General features: G+C 42.2%; 1 protein-coding gene across 1 annotated transcript; it reads right to left on the minus strand.

Annotated features, from left to right (window-relative positions):
- Positions 1-10,709: 10,709 nt before the first annotated feature.
- On the minus strand, positions 10,710-19,105 carry LOC139467815 (protocadherin-9-like). The gene is made up of 11 exons (XM_071249323.1): positions 19,040-19,105; positions 18,064-18,268; positions 17,131-17,307; positions 16,429-16,566; positions 15,841-15,966; positions 15,471-15,653; positions 14,794-14,996; positions 12,953-13,737; positions 12,207-12,245; positions 11,817-11,845; positions 10,710-10,816 (listed from the first exon to the last, which is right to left on the minus strand). The coding sequence occupies exons 1-11, from the start codon at positions 19,103-19,105 to the stop codon at positions 10,710-10,712; spliced, it is 2,058 nt and encodes a 685-aa protein (XP_071105424.1).
- Between the last annotated feature and the right edge of the window lie 1,465 nt (positions 19,106-20,570).

A 20,570-nucleotide genomic window follows, 5' to 3' on the forward strand; every position in this document is an offset into this window, starting at 1 on the left:
CGGCATACTACCCGCATCCACAGTACATGATTGCTCAGCGACATCTGATTATGTACCTAGGCATACAGTTTCGGGTAAAGAAGAAATAATCCTTAGAGTCTGGACACCTGTCCTCCATCGGCACGTCCAGGTAGCCTTCCTCACTCATATGGCAGTGAGTTAGCCCTAACATAAAGCCAAGTTCGGCCGAGATGCACAGGAACTTCGTTGTTTTTAGGCATGAAGCAAGGCAGACCGCTTCATCCACATTGAATACGTTTTCTGTGTTGTGCTCCCTAGTAGAAAGGTCGGGATATTTGGAGAAGTCGTTCCCATAGTGAAGACATCCTGAGTAGAAAATCAAGGTATAAATATAAGGAGTGCAAGACATCGTTTGTTGTATATAGATATATATTAGAATATAGAAAGGCTAAAGGTATCCAACATATAATTGAAAAAAGCCAGTCCAAACCAACTTTCCACAACAGTAAAAAAAATGGAAATATGTGCGAGTATTCACTAACATTTTTTTAAGTTCACATGACCTTTAAAATATATGCGTTGAATAATGGAAAAGGAAGAGGAAGTCTCCCTACAATGTATGTTGATTTATGGACAGCGTCGAGGAAATGATAACAATCATGAGTAGGTGGTGATGGCGGAAGATAAGCTCCCTGGCCCATGGTGTAAGAAGTTGTTCAGAATGTTTCAAACATCGCGTACATCTTGAAAGTCATTTGGAATGTATAATTGATAGTTCCGTATGTTAACTGCTGATGAAGACTTTTCATTCGTTTTCTAACGGCTGGTATAGTTTATTGTCTTGCCTGCTAGTGACTAGTATTAAAGATCATTGTCTGGTCTGATAACCACTGCTGTCGGTCGCCTCCTGATGGGGTATTGTAACAGTATATTGTATCGTCTCGTTGGACTGTCGGCTCAAGCTTACCTCTAGTGCACCGATTGGCTTGATCAAAGCTAAGGCCTGGCTCACACAAACACTTTCCTCGCTGGCACGTCGCGCCCATGACGAAGTCACACTCGTCGTCCTTGTCACAGTCGCTTCCGATCACTGCAATAATAAAGACCTACTGTGTACAACCTTACAATGATAATTTGATAGTTTAAACTGCACATTAAGACAAGTGATTATTTTTCTTTTACTATATTCGCTAGTCAACTTTCGGAAAATATTATTTTAACTTGAGAAAACTGCATAAACCTCATCAAAACAATAATTTGACAGAAGTTATTCATCGCTTCTATGGTCGAGTGGATAGAGTGTCTGCCTAGAGAACGGAAAGTCAGTGGTTTGATCCCCGGTTGAGTCATGAAAAGACGTTAAAAGATGGCTCTTGTTGTTACCTTGCCAGGAGCTAGGTATTAAGGGGATAAAACAAGGGCTGATCTGCTCGCGGTATGTTGTGTCTGAGTGGGATTTAAACTGCAAACATGGAATCATGTGCAAGCATTATAGCAGACAAAAACATAATTCAAGAATCTTTATACATGTTTGGGAACCCACGTGCAGTTCTGTAACCCAAGTGAATATACCAACGACTGGAGATCAATAACATGTCTGCCGCGTCAGCGGTGACTGAAACAGTTCAGTGAGTGCCCCACAGCATCATGTCCACATAAACTGCTGTAGCGCACAGGGCGTGTGTGAAGAGTCGGTATCTGGTGTATCCCCCCCCCCCCCCTTCCCCTCACCCCCTTCCCCTCACCCTACTTCAGATTCCTTCTGTGCTCCTTGCCCTCGTGCTCCTGACCAGGTTCGTCATCACAGCTGAGGTATGGCGTTCCTCTCCCGGAGCAGAGCAGCTTGCAGAGTCTCCAGATCACGTGGAACAGGGTGACTCCTTTGAACACGGTGCCCTAGCGCATCACATGCGGAGATGAGCAGGTTGAGGGTCGAGACACCATTTAAACAAATGGCCACACCGGATGGTGGCTTCTATGACGTAGACCGAAGACCCAACAGACAAGCATATGTACCCTCCTTGTGGAAGTTTGTCTGTGAAACCCGATTAAACATAAGCAATAAGATAATAACTTAAGGATCTATTGCATGATATACAGGATACTAGTCGCGGGACTTGTAGCACGCTGGGCATCTTCATCTGCGCTGTCTGGCTGCTCTGAGCAGTTTGGCCAAGACAACAGGGCAAAAGTGATGAAGACCTTGGACATCGGTGACGGAGACATCCCGAAGGTAGTGGGAGGCAAATATCGTATAAGAACGCCAGAAACATCCCTCCATGATGGCCGAGAGTGTGCAATTACTATGCAACGCCAAGGTGTAAGCCAAGGCCTCCTCTCATGAGGATTGGGGGCAACCAGGGGTGGTAGTCCCGCAAACCTGTAGGCTCTGAGGATGATAGAATGCAGCCAAAAGGAGATAGTGGTTCGAGATACCCCAGAAGTTGCAGCCAACGATAATGGGATGAAAAGACGATTGTGAGAGTGACGGGAGGCCTGAGATGCCTTCAAGTAGACCTTTAAGCCTCGGACTCGGCAAAGTGTTATCAGGTCCCAATATCGAGGAGAGTAGTGGAAGGGTAAATGGACGATCCCGTTGTCTCACGAGCTGGTTCTTAGCAAGACAGTCCCAGCGCAAACCCAGGAAGACTTTACCATGTTTATGACGTTCAAATCGGAATCTACCGACGTCTAAAGCATGCATCTCACTAATATGATATCCTTCTGGGCCGGGACGTACTGAGGCTGACGTCAAGGCGCTGCTGATCCTCAAGATGCTGTTTATGATGTTTGAGGAGGTCAACGGAAACTTACAGCTAAATGTCCTTGGCGACATCCAGGGCGACATGGTGAATCGTACTGGCGAAAAGAAAAAGGGGGAAGACCAAGGGAGTTGATACAATGGTGCCTTAAAATGATCCTCCCAAGAGCAGAACTGTGGGACATACAGTGGGACAGGAAGTCCATTACGGTCGGAAACCTTTCATGAACCAAGGCCATGGCCCAACGAATATGGGCCTCTTCCGATGAGTGGGCGCGAACAACGGACATGTCGACAGCTTCCGTAATGGAGAGGATAGTTGAGAGGAGGGAAAGTGTGCGACGGATAGTCTGGTCAATATGAGCTAATTCCTTATCCTCCACAATAGCAGAATATGTACAACGCTTGGGATTGATAATGTGGATGTCGCCATCCAAATCTGGGGCCGACGAGATGGAGGATATACCATGAATCCCAGTGCCCGAGTAGCCGAAACGAGGAGGTTGTAACTTGTCCCTATGGAAGCGGGAGGAAGCAAAAGCCAGATCCAGATTCGTAAAAACCTGCTTAGGTGGTAGGGTTAGAGTATTCGAGGAGGGACCGGAGTCCACGAATCCCGAGAGCCGGTCCTCTTTAGAGGTGCTACGGGAGAGGCCCAGTTGATCCGCAATCCAGAAAAACATGTCCGCCGGATTGACGATATCATATTCACCATGAGAGGAGACTGGCGACGGTGGACCACCGAGTGCAGTAGTAGGACAGGAAGTAGGTAGAGAAGAGGAGTCCCGGCAGACGGGAAGCTACGTTGATCCAGCGCCCGAGACACTGCGTAGATGAAGAGGAATAATCCGTGCGATGATCCCACGACGAATGGAGAATATGACGATCCTGCAAATCCATACGATCCATTGTACGGGAGTGTTGAGGTCTTCAAGGAGGAAAGGGTGAACGGTCACTCCTTGGAGACTGATTCTAAATCCCTGACGACGTCGGTCCCACGGAGACCGAGGATGAACCGGAGAAGCCCACGATCCTATGTGATATGTCTCCCGCACTATTGTCCTGATAATCACATTATTAAGTAGGAGAGGAAGAACGTGGGTGATTCCGGGAACTACAACGTACATCATCCCTCCGACGTTCCGTTGAATGTCGTCAATCTGGAGAGCAATGACGATACACGATGAGAGGCCTCCGTAGAAGAATGATGTTCTCGTGATGGATGACAATCTGCGTGCCGGGCAGGCGAAGTCGAAAGAGCGGTCGATTTCACGGTAGATCGACATTATCGATGTATCAATGTGCCGATCTGTTGAGGCATCAATACGTTGATGAACCGTAGAGTGGCGATCCCTCAGGTCTCGATCTGTAGAGGAGGCGAACTGCCGATCCACCGAGGTACGATCCGGCGAAAAGTCGACATGATAATCCAACGTGGAACGACGACATTCTATGGAGGAACGGCGGCTTATCGATAAGGGCGAAGCACAGCGATTTGGCGATCCGTCGATCCGTCGATCTGTCGATCCCTTGATCGCTCACGATCCAATGAAGGATGACGATCTTGTGATGGAAGCTCCGTCGTCAGTCGGTGAACACTCGTTCGATGACGATCGTCCTGTTTTGGTTCAGTAGGGCTATCGCCATTAGAAAGCCGGAGAGATGTAACTGTATTCTCGTAGCGCAGCAGTGAACGACGATGACCCGGATCACAGCGGGTAGACCCCCATCTGCGAAATAAGGGGGGAAGCGTCAGATGACAGTGCAGTCCGGTGGTCAGTTGAAAGCGGGACGACTGAAGCAGACAGTCAGCCATCGCGTGTGCAGGGAGCGTGATCCGTCCAGAGGCGGGAAGCTCGGCAGATAAAAACGAGTCAGAGAGAAATTCTTCCTTGACGGAACACGATGTAAATGTCGCCGATTTAGTAGACCTATTCTCTTTCTTTTAGAAGACAGTCACATAAGATAACACAAGTCGCTTGGGTTTCTTCGCGGAGGAAGAACCGTGCTCGGAATCCTTGGACGCCTTGAACCGACGATTAGCTAACCGTTTAGAACACTTGCGGAGGTAAGTTTTGAATTCCGATTCAGACAAGTTAGCACACTGTTGACATCGTGTAGCAAATTCATACATCACACGACAGTCACATCAAATAAGATGGGGATCGAGAGGGAAAACAGTCTATGGCAGAATTATATCTTATATAGCAGTCTTATATAGCGACGTGCATGTACGTGTATGTGTTTGTGTTGCTGCTTGTACTAGTCCGGACTAGTCCGCAGTTTAACATGAATACCCCTCTCAGACACAGCATGCTGACTCCAGCCGACCAGTCCTTGTTTTATCCCCCTTAATGCCGAGCGCAAAACAGGGTAACAACAAGTGCCATCTTTTAACGTCTTTTGGTATGACGCGGCCAGGGGTCGAACCCCGGACCTTCCGCTCTCGGACAAGTCATGGTATGTTACAATATTCAATTAATTATATAAATACAGGGGCTACTCACTTGCATCCTCTCTCCTGGGTGTGGAGGAAGACATCCCCCTACAGTTCCAGCTGAGTCGAGGGGGCACCTGTTTACACTCGTGACCCGGATTGCAGAAGGTTGAGCAGATGATGAAGTCTCTGACAAATGATGTCGGCCATGAATTGAAATTAGTGCTATTTGTATTGATTAGATATTCGGGGTTCCAGATCATCGCTTGAATACCCCCAACATTTAGGAAACTGTAGATCACCCAGACGTACATGTCTCCTCCTCACAGGCTCACGGCAGAACTGAAAGTGAACCGTCAACACCGCAAAGTAGGAACAGCTTAAAAAATTAAAAAACATGCTTCCTTTCGTGCATCACGTTTCGTTCGATTTAGTCTTGAATTAATGATTAGCTGGAGCAAGCCTCCACACAATTTCATTTTCACATTATTTATATATTGCCATGAGCAGAGACAAATTAGTTTTAGCTAAGGTTCTCTACTTTACCACTTTGCTCTTTCAACAATCGTTCCCGAGTCCACAGACGAAAACTTAAATCGCATTATGTGTAAGATATATATATGATCAATACACAGTGTAGACCCAGGACTGATCCTTGTGGCACACCTTGTCTCCAGTTGAATGTGACAAGAACATATATATTGTATGTAGATGTGTTTGGTGTTAAAAGACATTTGCAACTGCCTGCATTCTAGTTCGAGGCTAATAATAACCATGTGTGATTCATATTACCACAACATTAATATTTTGTAATTCCTTCCTTTTACGGTTACCGGGAGATGTATGAGTGCCAGGTAACATTTCATGAGACTCGACTATACAAAAGGACTGTCGGAGTTTCAGGCTCTGTGTCCTGGCTGTCATTATACCAAAATGACGTGGTAAAATTCTCATAATATCAACCAATAATTGCCGTAAAATAGATGCAACATGTCCGACAGAAACATACAAAATTTTCGAAACCGAAGAAGAATGTGTGAGAGAGTGAGTGAGTGAGTTGGGTTTAACGCCGCTTTTAACAGTATTCCAGTTATATCGCGGCGTGTCAGCTTAATGTAGGAGGAAAGCCCGAAGTGATGCAGGTCTCAGACGTTTACCACTTCGGTGAAACCCACGAGCACGGGTATGGCGCTGACAAACCTAGAAACATAATCGGGGCGAACCGGGATTCGAACCTACAATTCTGGCGTACCCAAGGGACGCAACTTTGCACAGCGAATCGCAGCGCCTTAGATGACTGGGCCACCCATGCCTCCTATTGGGCACTTAGGGTGTAGTGTGATAGATTATGGTTTGGCATCGAGTGACATGTCGACATGAACCCACAATCATAGGTTCCTGGGCCCCCCATGCCCCCCCGTGCCGCCCCCCCCCCCCACCCCCCCGTTCCCCGAACAAGAATGAAATAGCCCCATCAAATAACTAACATGTTCTAAATGATGAACGATCTTGAAATCTTATATGATCCCATTAGACATTGTATTGGCAGCATTGTTAACTAGTTTGAATTTAACAGGCACATACATACATCAGCACTTATATAGTATATAGACTGTAGGTAATACAAAACACTGCTTGAAATAATGAGTCATCACCTTTTGAAATTTCGTTGTCACATTACAGTCCTTAGAGCCTTGTTACAACCCTTAATGTATTTTTTTTTTACATTAAGGGTTACCTTTTTACATTAAGAGTAACAACCCGCAACCCTTAATGTAAAAAAATATTTTTTTACATTAAGGGTTAATATCGTACAAATCGCCCCTTAATGTAAAATATTATTATAAACTAAGTTTGATTTGAAATATAGGATACGTTTTGCTATGTTCACGTTTTATATTGTTTTTGCTCGGTTTCTTGCAATTATTAGTAATAAGCATCATTCGTAAAAGGTCCAAGTTCGGGAGGTATTCGGGAGGAATACCTTCGATAAAATATTCACTGGTAAGACGTGTTATTGATTTTCGCTACAGATAACATGCTATTACTATTCTGTTGGATAAAAGTATGTTTGGTTATTCCAGTTATATCACGGCGTGTCAGCTTAATGTGGGAGGAAAGCCCGAAGTGATGCAGGCCTCAGACGTTTACCACTTCGGTGAAACCCACGAGCTCGGGTATGGTGCTGACAAACCTAGAAACATAATCGGGGCGAACCGGGATTCGAACCTACAATTCCGGCGTACCCAAGGGACGCAACTTTGCACAGCGAATCGCAGCGCCTTAGATGACTGGGCCACCCATGCCTCCTATTGGGCACTTAGGGTGTAGTATGATAGATTATGGTTTGGCATCGAGTGACATGTTCCCCGATGATGATTAATGTCTCTGTAAAAAACATGAACGGTGCCATTATGTAAATGCGTTCAGAAACAACTAAAGATAACTCATACCTTATTAAGTAAAACAAAGTTTGCCATGGAAGCCATTGTACAAACATGGTTTGGGTGCTAAAATTGGTAAAATGTTACAATCCTTGTACAGTAATGTAAAGGCCTGTGTTCATTCAAACAACAGAGTATCTGGTATATGTGTTGCTTCATGGGTGTGGGTCAAGGTTGTATGCATTGTCCCTTTTTGTTTCAGTTTTTTTCATAAACGAATTGGTCACAAAATGGAACAAAACTGTCGTTTTGGTGTAAAGTTACATCCGGAATTGATTTATATTTTTCTACTTCTATAAGCGGAAGACCTTATTGTGTAAAAATGAAGCTGAATATCTTACATGATGACGGTTGTATATGGGAAATGCCAGTCAATCTATCGATAACGATAATAGGGGAGGTTTATCACATTATGAAAAAATGGTATTATGATGGAAATGCGTATAAAGTAGTTACTGGATACAGTTATCTTGGCTTGTATTTTAGCAATAGATTACTGAGATCGAATGCTTAAATAATATTCCAATTGAGGCAAGAAAGGTGTTCATGGTCCTGTTAATTAGTATACATTCCTTGAAACCATACTCCCCTCACTTTTACTTAAAATGTTTTGATAAAAAGATAACACCAATACTTTTATACGGGGCTGGAACTTGGGGGATCAGTGACATAGAACCGAGTCTGGCAGATGTCCTTTTCAGTCGCTCGCTGTTTTGAAATGTGTCAAATATTAGCTGTCTCTTAATAATATGCTGGAATCTCGTATACCCCAAAAATGTTACAATATGCTGCAGCTGTACGATGAACAAGGCCACGTAAATTGGGTAACGAAACTCAAATCTGTTACTTTCAGATTAGGATTTGGTGATGTCAGGTATTTTCAAACATGTGGTAATAAAACCGCGTTTTTAATATGTTACGTCAGCGGTTATGGTAATTTATGCGAAAACCCCCAAATGGCTCATTATGCACAGTTTTCAACATCCATTTCATGTGAGAACTATTTGAGTAGTATAACTGTAAATAAAATCAGGACTCGTTTGGGGTTCAGTTCAATATTCCTCGTGAATTTTAAAATGTAAAGTTTGTAACCTTAACCATATCGAAAATGAATAATATCCCTTTTTGTTAATTTTTTCTATGTTATAGCCATCTGAAGCGAAGTTTTTACATCTTTCCAAATATTCTGGAGTTTAATACACTACTGTCATCGCAAGACCCTATTATCAATATGAATACAGAAAAGTACTTGTTTTATGCCAATGCTGTAAGAACACAAATACCCAAATAAACTTTGATAATATGCAATTATGTTAAAATTGCTTTTTCAAAAATAAAATGCAAAGGAATGTGTTGTATTTTATACTATTTGAACCTAAATGGTATTTCGATTGTACAAAAAGTCCCGTGGCCTACAAGGACTGAATAAAGTGAAGACTCATTATTCGTAATAGCTTCCTTCAACTGTGCGCGTATATTTAGGAACAACAGAAAGTAGAGCCATTGAACTTGTGTAAGTGCAGTACACCTTTCATATTCCAACAACCTCGCAACAAAGACAACCTGGTCGTTATTAACAGGTTTTCTTCATGGGTCATAACTGACGATGTTTTAAATCTTGTTACAAAGGTGTATCTAGGGACACTATACAATATGCCGTTATTTCCGTTATTTACGAGGCATCTGATTGGTCGAAATTTAGCCCCAATACATTAAGAGTATTTTTTACATTAAGAGTTGTAACAAGGGGGAACCCGCAACTCTTAATGCAAAATATTTTTACATTAAGAGTAATTTTTACATTAAGGGTTGTAACAGAACCTAAATAAGCGACAAAACCCTTTCCATATACAATAGGAATATCTGCATAAAGCAGAGTTGTTGTATATCCGACTATATCATGATCATGTGTTTATCTTCACTATCAAATAGTAATGATACCAGGTGTTCGCGAAAAGGTGAGCGTATCCTGCCCCAACGATGGCACACGTTACAAACACATGCAAAGGCAAGCCAATTGTTAATCTGAAAAAACACGGGAACATATGGTACAAGTTAAAATAGGGTTTGCATCGGACATCATTTGTGTCACTGATGCGTTAAATGTGGAAATGTCCTCCACATGTCTACCATAAAACTTTTTGAAAGCTACACTGAGGCCTTGGATGTTGAAAGCAACTTCAAACAACTTCTGAGCAAGAGTCGTGCGACGCTCTTTGAAATCTTGATAGAAAGATCATGCTCGATTGTATCTCAAATGTGAAATGTAAACACCAAATGCTGGAGATGATGGAATATTATATTGCTCGACATGAAGGGAAAGTTGAAGTCATCCCTCTTGTCATACAGTCTTGTGGAGAGTGTTTCGTCACTCTGAATCTAAAGACGCGATGAGGTGAGGTGAAACGGGATTTAGATAACGCCGTTTTAAACGATATTGCACTTATATAACGGTGTACTATTCGGCTTTATTGTACTGGGGCACTGAGGTACCATGCTGCAGTTAAACATGGATACCCAAATCAAACATAGTGAAAGACTCAAGTCGCCGATCAACTCAAACGATGTTTACTTATTCAGATGAAAACAATAACTGACAACACAACGGTATTACTATGATGACATCATCACAACACTTGCATAACCATTCCAAACAACGTTAACATTGCATTCTATTTATAGAAATACTTCCGGGTTTAGAGTTACCTCCCTTACATCATTAGCATACTCCGAGCAGACCATTCCTTGTTTTATCTCCTCTATTCCGAGCACTACGCAAGGTAACAAATATAATCTTTTAACACCATTTGGTAAGACGCGGCCGGGGATGGAACACAGACCTTCATCCTCTCCAGACGGACGACCTATCCACTAGACCACGGTGGTGGCTTATTAGTCCGGTCGGCCTGGTACAGGATCGAAATACTGAAGGTGTTTACTTTTGTTGTCGTGAAGATATTGCAATCACCAAGCCCCGGTCACAATAGAATCCACACATAACAAGGATTACACTCTCATTTATTATCAGATTACAATGAAACCTACAAAGTTGTTTCAGACGATCGGCATTTTCGATCCCGAGTCGCAATGGGTCCGTTCCGATAGGTCAGAACCTCGGTTTGGGAGAGGGTAGAGCACGTGCGTTGTTGACTCCGCCAATCTTCACATAGCTAGTTGACGCGGGGCGGTCATAGACGTAGTAGTCGTCGTCATCTGGGGAGTATATACATATGAAGTAGCCAGCAATGGTCGAATGGGGACAATTGACTGATAACTATGATAGGCATAGTCATAACAGACAAATCTACATCATGCACTATATGAGGACGGTCATGCAACAGACATATGCACAGACATGTAACAGACATGTACAGTCGTGTAACAGACAAATGTACCGACATGTGCAGTCGTGTAACAGATATATCTACAGTCGTGTAACAGACATATCTACCGTCGTGTAACAGACAAATGTACAGACATGTGCAGTCGTGTAACATATATGTCTACAGTCGTGTATCAGACATATCTACCGACGTGTAACAGACATGTACAGTCGTGTAACAGACATGTACAGTCGTGTAACATACATATATAGCCGTGTAATAGACATATATAGTCGTGTAACAGACATATTTACAGTCATGTAACAGACATGTACAGTCTTGTAACAGACAAATGTACAGACATGTACAGTCGTGTAACAGATATATCTACAGTCGTGTAACAGACATATCTACCGACGTGTAACAGACATATGTACCGTCGTGTAACAGACATGTACGGTCGTGTAACAGACATATCTACCGACGTGTAACAGACATATGTACCGTCGTGTAACAGACATGTACAGTCGTGTAACAGACATATCTACCGTCGTGTAACAGACATATGTACCGTCGTGTAACAGACATATCTACCGTCGTGTAACAGACATATCTACCGTCGAGTAACAGACATATGTACCGTCGTGTAACAGACATGTACGGTCGTGTAACATACATATATAACCGTGTAATAGACATATATAGTCGTGTAACAGACATATCTACAGTCGTGTAACAGACATGTACAGTCTTGTAACAGACAAATGTACAGACATGTACAGTCGTGGGGATACACGCGCACCCCCATATCCGACATGACAAAAAAAAAACACGCAAAGCCATAGCTGTTATTGTAGTAAATGTGTTGAGTGATGTCGATAAAATCTTACCATATATCGGGTCCCTATCTCGCTTGTTCCTGTTTGATGGTAAAAATAGAAAAGAGGTTACGCGATCATCATGTCAACGTAAATATATCGACACTTTAAGATACATTTTAACTCATTTGTTAATATACAATCATGAAAAGGGCTGTGTTATAAAGAGCCTTGTAAAGGATTTCAGTTACTTGTGTCCTTAAAAACATACAGTAAACTACGGTTATAACGAACTCAAAGGGACCAATAATTTTAGTTCGTTATAACCGTAGTTGGTTATAAGCATATATACAACATCTATACAGCAAATGGCAGGGACCAAAATTTAAATTCGTAATACCCGTCAGTTCGTTATAAGCGTGTTCGTTATAAACGTATTAACTGTAATATCATTATACCTACCCATATTCATCATAAGGTTCAACTCGTTTCCTTTTTACACTGAAAACACAATTCAAATTCCATATGATTCAGAAAAAGAAATATTTTCTTAGTGACACGTTTATCAGTTTAGACAATATTAATTACAAACTTCTTCATCTTAGACAGCGTTCTTCTGTAGATGTGTTGAACAATGTGATGCTGTTTACATAGGAGCTGTTAAAACTGGACAGTATTTTGTCACCGATGGAATCAGTAACGATGCAAGTTGGTCTCAATTGTCATTGGAACTGAAGCCATTTTTCGGCACCGCGATTTTCTGCGAATCCACGATTTCACTTGATTATAAACCTTGGTTTGCATATACCTATGTGGGATATGTCCACGACCTGCGTCCCTTTTGAATTTCTTCTAAAGCTCCAGCTGTCACTCTGAACATAACTGTCACACTGACCAACACGGCGCTAAAACCAATTCATTTCTTAACATCCTTCTGTCGTGTGTTCTGTTGTTGAGGTCTACTGCCCAAGCCTATCCATGGGATTCCTACCCTAATTGGACATTATCTAATTATTTGATTTAGATGTAAATGGGAGGGGCGATGGCGGAGCCTAGTGAATAAAGCGTTCGCTCGCCACGCCGAAGGACCGGGTTCGATTCCCATTTTTTGTGTACGCCGCCGTGGTATTTCTGTAATATCGCTAAAAGCGGCGTATTACCATGCTCACTCAGTGTAATGGGGTTATTTATTTTGTTATCACACATACCTGCTTTGTCCGCAGCAGCGACCCGTCGTGTACCACCTGTACAGAAAATAGAGACCGATAAACAATGCAATAAATAGAATAATCATAAAACATGTGAACATCGCTACATTCGCGGGATCGTCAAAATATCCTGGTGCCTGTGTCGTTGTAGTAGTGGCCGTAGTTGTGGTTGCGGTCGTTGTTGTAGTAGTTGTTGTTGTAGTGGATGTAGTAGTTACGAAGCTAACGGCGACAGTTCCCGTAGACGATTTTTGCGGAATGCCTCCATCCTTGGCCTCCACCAGGGCAAAGTAGGTTGTCCCGTGTAGCGAGGAATCAAAGGTGTTGGTGTATCTGACCTCTCCTGAACTGAGGACTGTCACGTACGGAAGAAGTGCCGAAGATCCCCCGACTTGTGAATAGGTGACTGCGTTGTTTGGGGATGTCAAGTCTCCGTCTGTTGCTGTGATCGACCCCAGGGACCCAAGTGTCCGACCCTCAGAAATTGAGAAAGCGCTGAGCGTATTGGCAAATGTTGGAGTGTTGTCGTTTTGGTCCAAGATCGTGACCTGAACTTGAGAGGTTCCCGTTGCCGCATTGGAGTCAACTGCAGCGATGGTCAAAACAGCAGTGTTCGGGTAGACACCGTTATCGATGTCGTACTCAGTGTTAAATCCAAACCGTTTGTTCACGTCGTCGTACCGGAAGCGTTCACTGTTGTTACCGGAAAGAAGAAATATGTCCGTGATTGTGTCACTCTCTGGGTCAGTAACGGTAAGGCCAAGGTCACAGAAAGATGCATACACCTGAAGAGAAAATGATGATGTTAGCTGAATCGTTGCCTTACCCATCAGAAACAAAAACGGACAAAATGTTTTAGCATCAGAGCTATAGTGCTGCCATGTTATGACAGTCGATACTAAGAACATTTTTTGTTCACTGTTTAAAAGTGTTTGGAATGTAAACACGTACAAATCATGTTTAGATCTAGATTTAGGAAAGTGCTTAAATTCTATGCGAATTCATATTTGGTGTGTTCTATCTTAACGCTTGTAGGGTCTCAACACATGAAATATGCAATCGTATCACAGCCTAAACACCACCTAAACACAACACCCCCATCATTTAAACATGTTTAGAATTAAACACGTATAAACATGTTGAAAATTTTATCGTGTTTAGGTTTAAACAGGTTAAATATTTAAACATGTTTAAAGCTTAAAAGTGTTTACATATAATGCGTATCATTGGGCAATAAGTCAAATACGGTGTATGATATATATTCATAGATTCACAGGCACCTGCATAACACATATACCGCCAGAACTAACAACTAACTTGGAACAATATTTACATAAATATGTACAAATAAACGGTGAACAGTTGACTCGGAAAACTGACATTTGTGAGGACAACAGTCTCAGTAGCACAGGTACTAGCATGGGAACTACAAAACAAGTGGCTGCAGGTTCCTATCCGCCGATGGTTGAAATTCTAAGCGTTCTTAAAAGTTTTGTTGTGTGACTGATGGTACTTATCTAATACAGGAAGCTTACAATGAAAGTATAACTGATTACAACGATATACCCTTTTAGTTAACTCCCCCGGAATTAATCCATCTATACTTCTACAAATAGTTTTAACGAAACTAATTTAATATGCATACCTTTTTAGAGAGTAACTTAAGCAATCGAAATTGATATACAGTCAAACATCGTTAATCCGGACCCTTTAGTCCAGAAGCCGTGCATTCTTGAATATTACCCTTACCAATGGTTAGTTAATCAAGAAACGGTGTTTCAATGGGCACAGCACTCTCCGGATAAACGAGGTTTCCCTGTATGTTAACATTGTTTACATACCTGTGACTCATAAATATTGCAATAAAAAATTGCCTCGTTAAATTCGGGCGGTTCGTTGACATTGAGGACAAACAGGTTGATGTACTGTCCCACAGAGTCCAGGTAGCCGTCATTCACGAGGAAGGAGATGTTGTAGTAGCTGGTGGTCTCGGCGTCGAGGACGTTCTGGCCAGTAGCTGTCGTGGACAGGCGGAGGTAGCCCGCTGAAAAGAATGAGGGTCGTTGGTTTCTGGGAATTCATACTATATTTATACACAGTCGAACGTTAGCATTGATCTCACTTTGCGTGGTTACATGTTTGCTCAACTGCAACGCAGGTATTTTATTAGAGTGAGTGAGTGAGTTGGGTTTAACGCCGCTTTTAACAGTATTCCAGTTATATCACGGCGTGTCAGCTTAATGTGGGAGGAAAGCCCGAAGTGACGCAGGTCTTAGACGTTTACCACTTCGGTGAAACCCACGAGCACAGGTATGGTGCTGACAAACCTAGAAACATAATCGGGGCGAACCGGGATTCGAACCCACAATCATAGGTTTCTGGCGTGCCCAAGGGACGCAACTCTGCACAGCGAAGTATTTTATTAGTAACAACATGAATGGGATGAACTATGGCGACAGATATTGCAACTGATTTGAAGCTGATCAATTATCTAGCTGTGTGAAATTATGAAGCGTACACCCTTGCTCATAGGAGAACTTGTACTGATCAGTTCCCGGGTTAACTGTGAAGACAGGTGTCAAGGTGTTATAGATGTCTGGGTCAGTCGTTGTCAGCCGTATGAGTCGTTCCCCACTAGCAGCCGTCTCGTATATGGTGATGTTGGTTGGGAGATTTGTAAAGGAGGGTCTTGTGTTTAAATCTGAAAACACATAATAATTATCGACATTGAAAAATATAGTTATCAGTAATACACTAATGTGTTATCAACGGAAAGCACAAAAACATGCGTATTCACCCGATTTATTGATGTACATCATAAAGAGAGCCAATGCAAGGAAGAGGTGTATAAGCTGGACATAATCCTCCTGCACAGATAGACAACTCACTGTTGATGGTGGTGGTGATGGTGAATGGACCAACGATGTTAGTTCCGTCAGTAACGTTGACCTTTATAGCCACGACTGGCTCCACGGCAGTTTTTAAGTCTTTGGCCGTAGAGATAATCCCGGTGTCTGAAAAATGTACAATATGAAACAAACAAAACTATTATACCCTGAATCAGAAAGCAATTCGTCGAATACCAAGACCCTGAGAGTTTCAAAATAGATAGTTTCCCGACGCGTGACAAATGCAGTAAGAAAGTGCAAGAGATGAAACCTACATTTTCTTGTCAATTCTTCGAATTTGGAATACAAGCATGTTTATTTCTGTTGTACATTATTTTTTCACAATTTACTCTTGGGGTATAGCTGCAGATATGTGATACATTATGCATTGGCTTTCAGAGTGAGACACTATTGTTATACAACTACTTTAGCAATATTCCAGCAATATCACGTCGGAGGACATCAAAAATTGGCTTCACACATTGCATCCATTTGTGAATCAAATCTGGGTTTTCTGCGTGAAGAGCGAACGCTTGAACCACAAGGCTACCCCATGGTCCCCTATTCTGACAGGTATAACACACTCACTTGTATCGATCTGAAAGTAGTCCACTGTTGGCTCCGTATACATGGTGTAGGTGAGCGGGTCGCTCTCGTTGTCCCGAACCAGCAGGGTGTAGATGGTTGTGTCGACTGCTGTAATACTTGCATCAAGAGTTCTCGACACTAGGAACATGAATCGTCATCGCATGAGCATATGTATTTTTCACTTCTCTGGATTAGGAACATGACATTGTGTAGGTTTGTTTGTTAAGTGCTTAACGCCGCACTCGGCAACATCCCAGCTATAAGACGGCGTCTGTATAAAATCGAGTCTGGACCAGTTAATCCAGTGACAGATCATGAGCATCGATCTACGTAATTGGGTTCGAATGACCGAACCAGCAAACCTGATCACCCGATCCCGTTAGTCGCCTCTTCCGACAAGCATAGTCGTCTCTTACGACAAGCTGGGGTTGCTGAAGACCTATTCTAACCCGGATCTTCATGGGAGACATTGTGTAGGAATTCAGATATCATGACGGAGTTCCTGACATTTAGTGGAGATACGAGAAAACCGAGTTGTTGCACCGACCGACAGAGATAAGACTGGCCGTTCATCACCATTCGGCATGTTAGACATTTTAACAGTGGAAGTACCCACCTTTATCCAACCTGCCTAGAAATCCTACAGTATATTTAACATGTCAAGGGGACATCGAGACCTTGCATAATGGAAGGTCTCCTCACCTCCAGGGAAGTCTGTGATGAAGGGTGCCTGGTTGGGCTGTATGTCCACCTCGAGTGTCTGAGTGTCCGTGCTGCCATCTGCAGCCACACACTGGATGTCGAGGAAGTAGGATTTGGCGATGTTGCGATAGCTGAGGGCGCTGTTGGCCTGCCCAGCTACATAGTACACGTTGAACTCTGAATACATTAAAGGAAATACAACAAATAAACAATGAAGTCGTCAGTCCGGAAACCTGTTTTCATTACGTTAGGTGTTGGGAGTGTCTTCGTTAATTATGGAGATTTTTATTCCGCCCTTCCACAAAACATGACGATTTCCAAGATCCAGTAACTTCCACCTTAAAGGAGCTTCGATGTTGTTTTTTCAATAAAATGACAAGAGTCGTAGGATTAAGTAGGGTCACGTAAAAAAAATATTTTTTTTATATTTTAAGGGAGGCACTGGGCCTCAGGGGTCTATGGTTTTTGCAATTCGCTGTGCAGAGTTGTGCCCCTTTGGCTTGCTGGAAACCTCTAATCGTGGGTTCAGATCCCGGTTCGCCTTGATTATACTTCGAGGTTTCGCCAAAGTGGTATACGGCTACTTCCTGCATCATTTTCCTCCCACATCAAGTGGACACGCCTCGATGTACCTCAAATACTAACTCAATTTTTTATATCTTTCACAACCTTTCTTCAGAACCATGCTAATAAAGCATGTAATGCCTAGTGGTTTGAGGTTCAGCAAATCACTCTTCAAATTGGCATTCCTGTCGTGCAAAGGATCCCCTTACTTCCATCCTTACTTTGTCATCAACATGCATAAACGACAGTAATAAGCACCACCACCTGCGTCAGTACCTTTGTTCCTACATAGCGCTGTGGTCCAACTGAATCGGCGTTACACCAAACTCACTCACACAATTAAAATTACACACTTCTAAATCGAATAACCTGAGTACGTATACTTCTTCCAGCACCGGAACGGCGCGCCTGATGGCTGCTCACGGACGATGTTGCACGTGGTGCACGTCCCTGTTGATCCGACGCCGTTGTCGGTACAGGTGACAGTGGTCAGCAGCGTCTCGATCTGCGTGTCCTCGTGGAGGTTGACCACGACGAAGGGGTCGATGACTGGGTTAGGTGCTTGCGTCGTTGCCTTGATTTATTAATTTATTCATCATAAAAGAGAGCGTTGTACAGATTTGTTTCAATACATCAGATTATAATCACATCTTCTCTAAATGACAATACGCTGCTGGACAAAAGAAAGTATACACTTGTAAATTGGATTTGGCCATAAAAAAACAAACGCTGTCAAAACGTCACTAAGTTGAAAACAGCCGCAGAAACACGCACTTAATGTTCTAGATAGAACTACGACAAGTAAATCGCCATCGTAACCATTTCTTGTTTTTTATTTTTATTTTTAGCCATCATCAAACATGGATGTATAATTCTTTCGCCCGGCAGTTTACAATGAAAAGAAAAAAATATCTTACTAAGATGAACCATATCATTGGTGTTATTCAACGATATATTAGAATACATGGCAACATTCTAGAATGTTTGTTTTAAACTCGACTACTGTAACATCTAGTCGCAGGGCCAAAGGGTCTTGTGTATGATACAATACAGACACGGTTATCAGATATAATTTTCTGAATATTGTAATTTCATCAAATGTAAAATGAGTAAATGGGTTCAGTCTCATGTTTGACAGATCATCTGTTAGTATGGCATCTTAATAGAACCCCTACATGTATCTCGACGATATTTCTAAGGCCGAATACCTTCTGTCTATGCTATGACCAATGGGCATACACATTACTTTGAACTGAATCCAAAGCATTAACTGTTAGATGACAGGGCGAATGGGTCTTCACATTAAAACCAATAGATAGGAATCGTTACATCAATTTGTACTTACCGCATATATCCTTGAAACTGACAGAAGACCAGCAAAAAGTATTTTAAAGAAAATCGAAACATCCATTTTAGTTTGATTATTGTAACTATGGCAACCAGTGACGTATTATCCAGCACATGTACAGATGTCTTCTTTGAGAAATAGACATTGCATATTAAACGAGCTCATGAGTCAAGTCAAAACATCCTCCACGTGCGGAGTGTCGGGCCCCATTGAGTCCTGATATCATGGTTCAATTACATGTAAGTCAGTGACTAACGTCGCTGTGTTGTGTACGAGTCTGCCAGGCCCAGTGTAAACATACTATGTTTTCTTTAAACATTTCATTACAGTAAATAGACTATGACAACAAACGATATAGGTACGTCCACCCAATGATCAAGCGGTATGTACAGGTTTGACGTCCAACTTTCCACACAGCAATAATAGCTTGGTGTTAATGTGTCACCACAGAAATTGGGTATACCTTTGTTTATTTTGTCAATATTACGCTTTGTTGATATGCTACTGCACGTCTTTGAGATTACCGAGCAAACACTGACTTTTGTGTATGTGAATAACGGGAAATACTATGGAAGAGTAAACTCGCTAAAATCAATAAGAAGAGTAAAACCCCGAAAGTCTGTTTGGTTGTACTCATTAGTTGTATACATACCGTGTACATAAATACATGTACGATTCATATACATACATTGCTAGTTTCTAAATTACAGTGAATTTGTTTTGCTGTTGAAGACTATTTTGGAATCTGAATGATGTAAATAACATCATACAAACGTTATTTATCTGTGAACCGTTCCTTATTCGTGTATCCTAATTAGACATACGCAAACCTCTGGGAACTACCTTCTTTATCCCGTGAGGCAATGAGTCGAGGCGGTCCAACCTGACGTTTTATGACACGTTTCGATAGTTAAAGGAATTATCGTGTTGGGAAAATATAACAAATGTTCTTTTTAAAAGTATTGAATAGAATGAAAGCTTAGACAGGTTTATGCAATTGCTTTTCAAACTAGGCGTCTAGTTTCATAGACAACAAATACTACACATACGGTTGTATATATAGCTCTGTGTCCACACTTGTTGAATCAGATCTAAAACAATTTCAAGTATGTGTGAAGGTTTTAAAGAAGCTGAAAGTGTTAACCGTATACGTAGCTGATGAACCACACTTTACCTCAAAATATATCTTGACTACTGTCGTCTGTAGGCTGTGGTCATAACATGTCATGATGATGTCTTCGGGTCTAGGAAACATATAAAAGAACTTGTCTTGGTTAAATCAAGGTTCCCAAAACCCTTGAGAAGGAAATTGAAACATTGAGATTAATTCTGGTTTACGGAGGACAGATATCTTCTTTGAAACGATTCCATATCAGAGACATAAATATGAGGCAAAATCAGCTCACGCCTCCTTTGAGTCAGCGAGCCTGACCACCCGATTCCGTTAGTCGCCTCTTACGACAAACATAGTCGCCTTTTTACGACACGTATGTGTTGCTGAAGACCTATTCTACCCCGGATCTTCACG

This window comes from Haliotis cracherodii, unplaced genomic scaffold, assembly GCF_022045235.1.
Source record: "Haliotis cracherodii isolate W230 unplaced genomic scaffold, xgHalCrac1.p SCAF_1, whole genome shotgun sequence".
NCBI lineage: Eukaryota > Metazoa > Mollusca > Gastropoda > Lepetellida > Haliotidae > Haliotis > Haliotis cracherodii.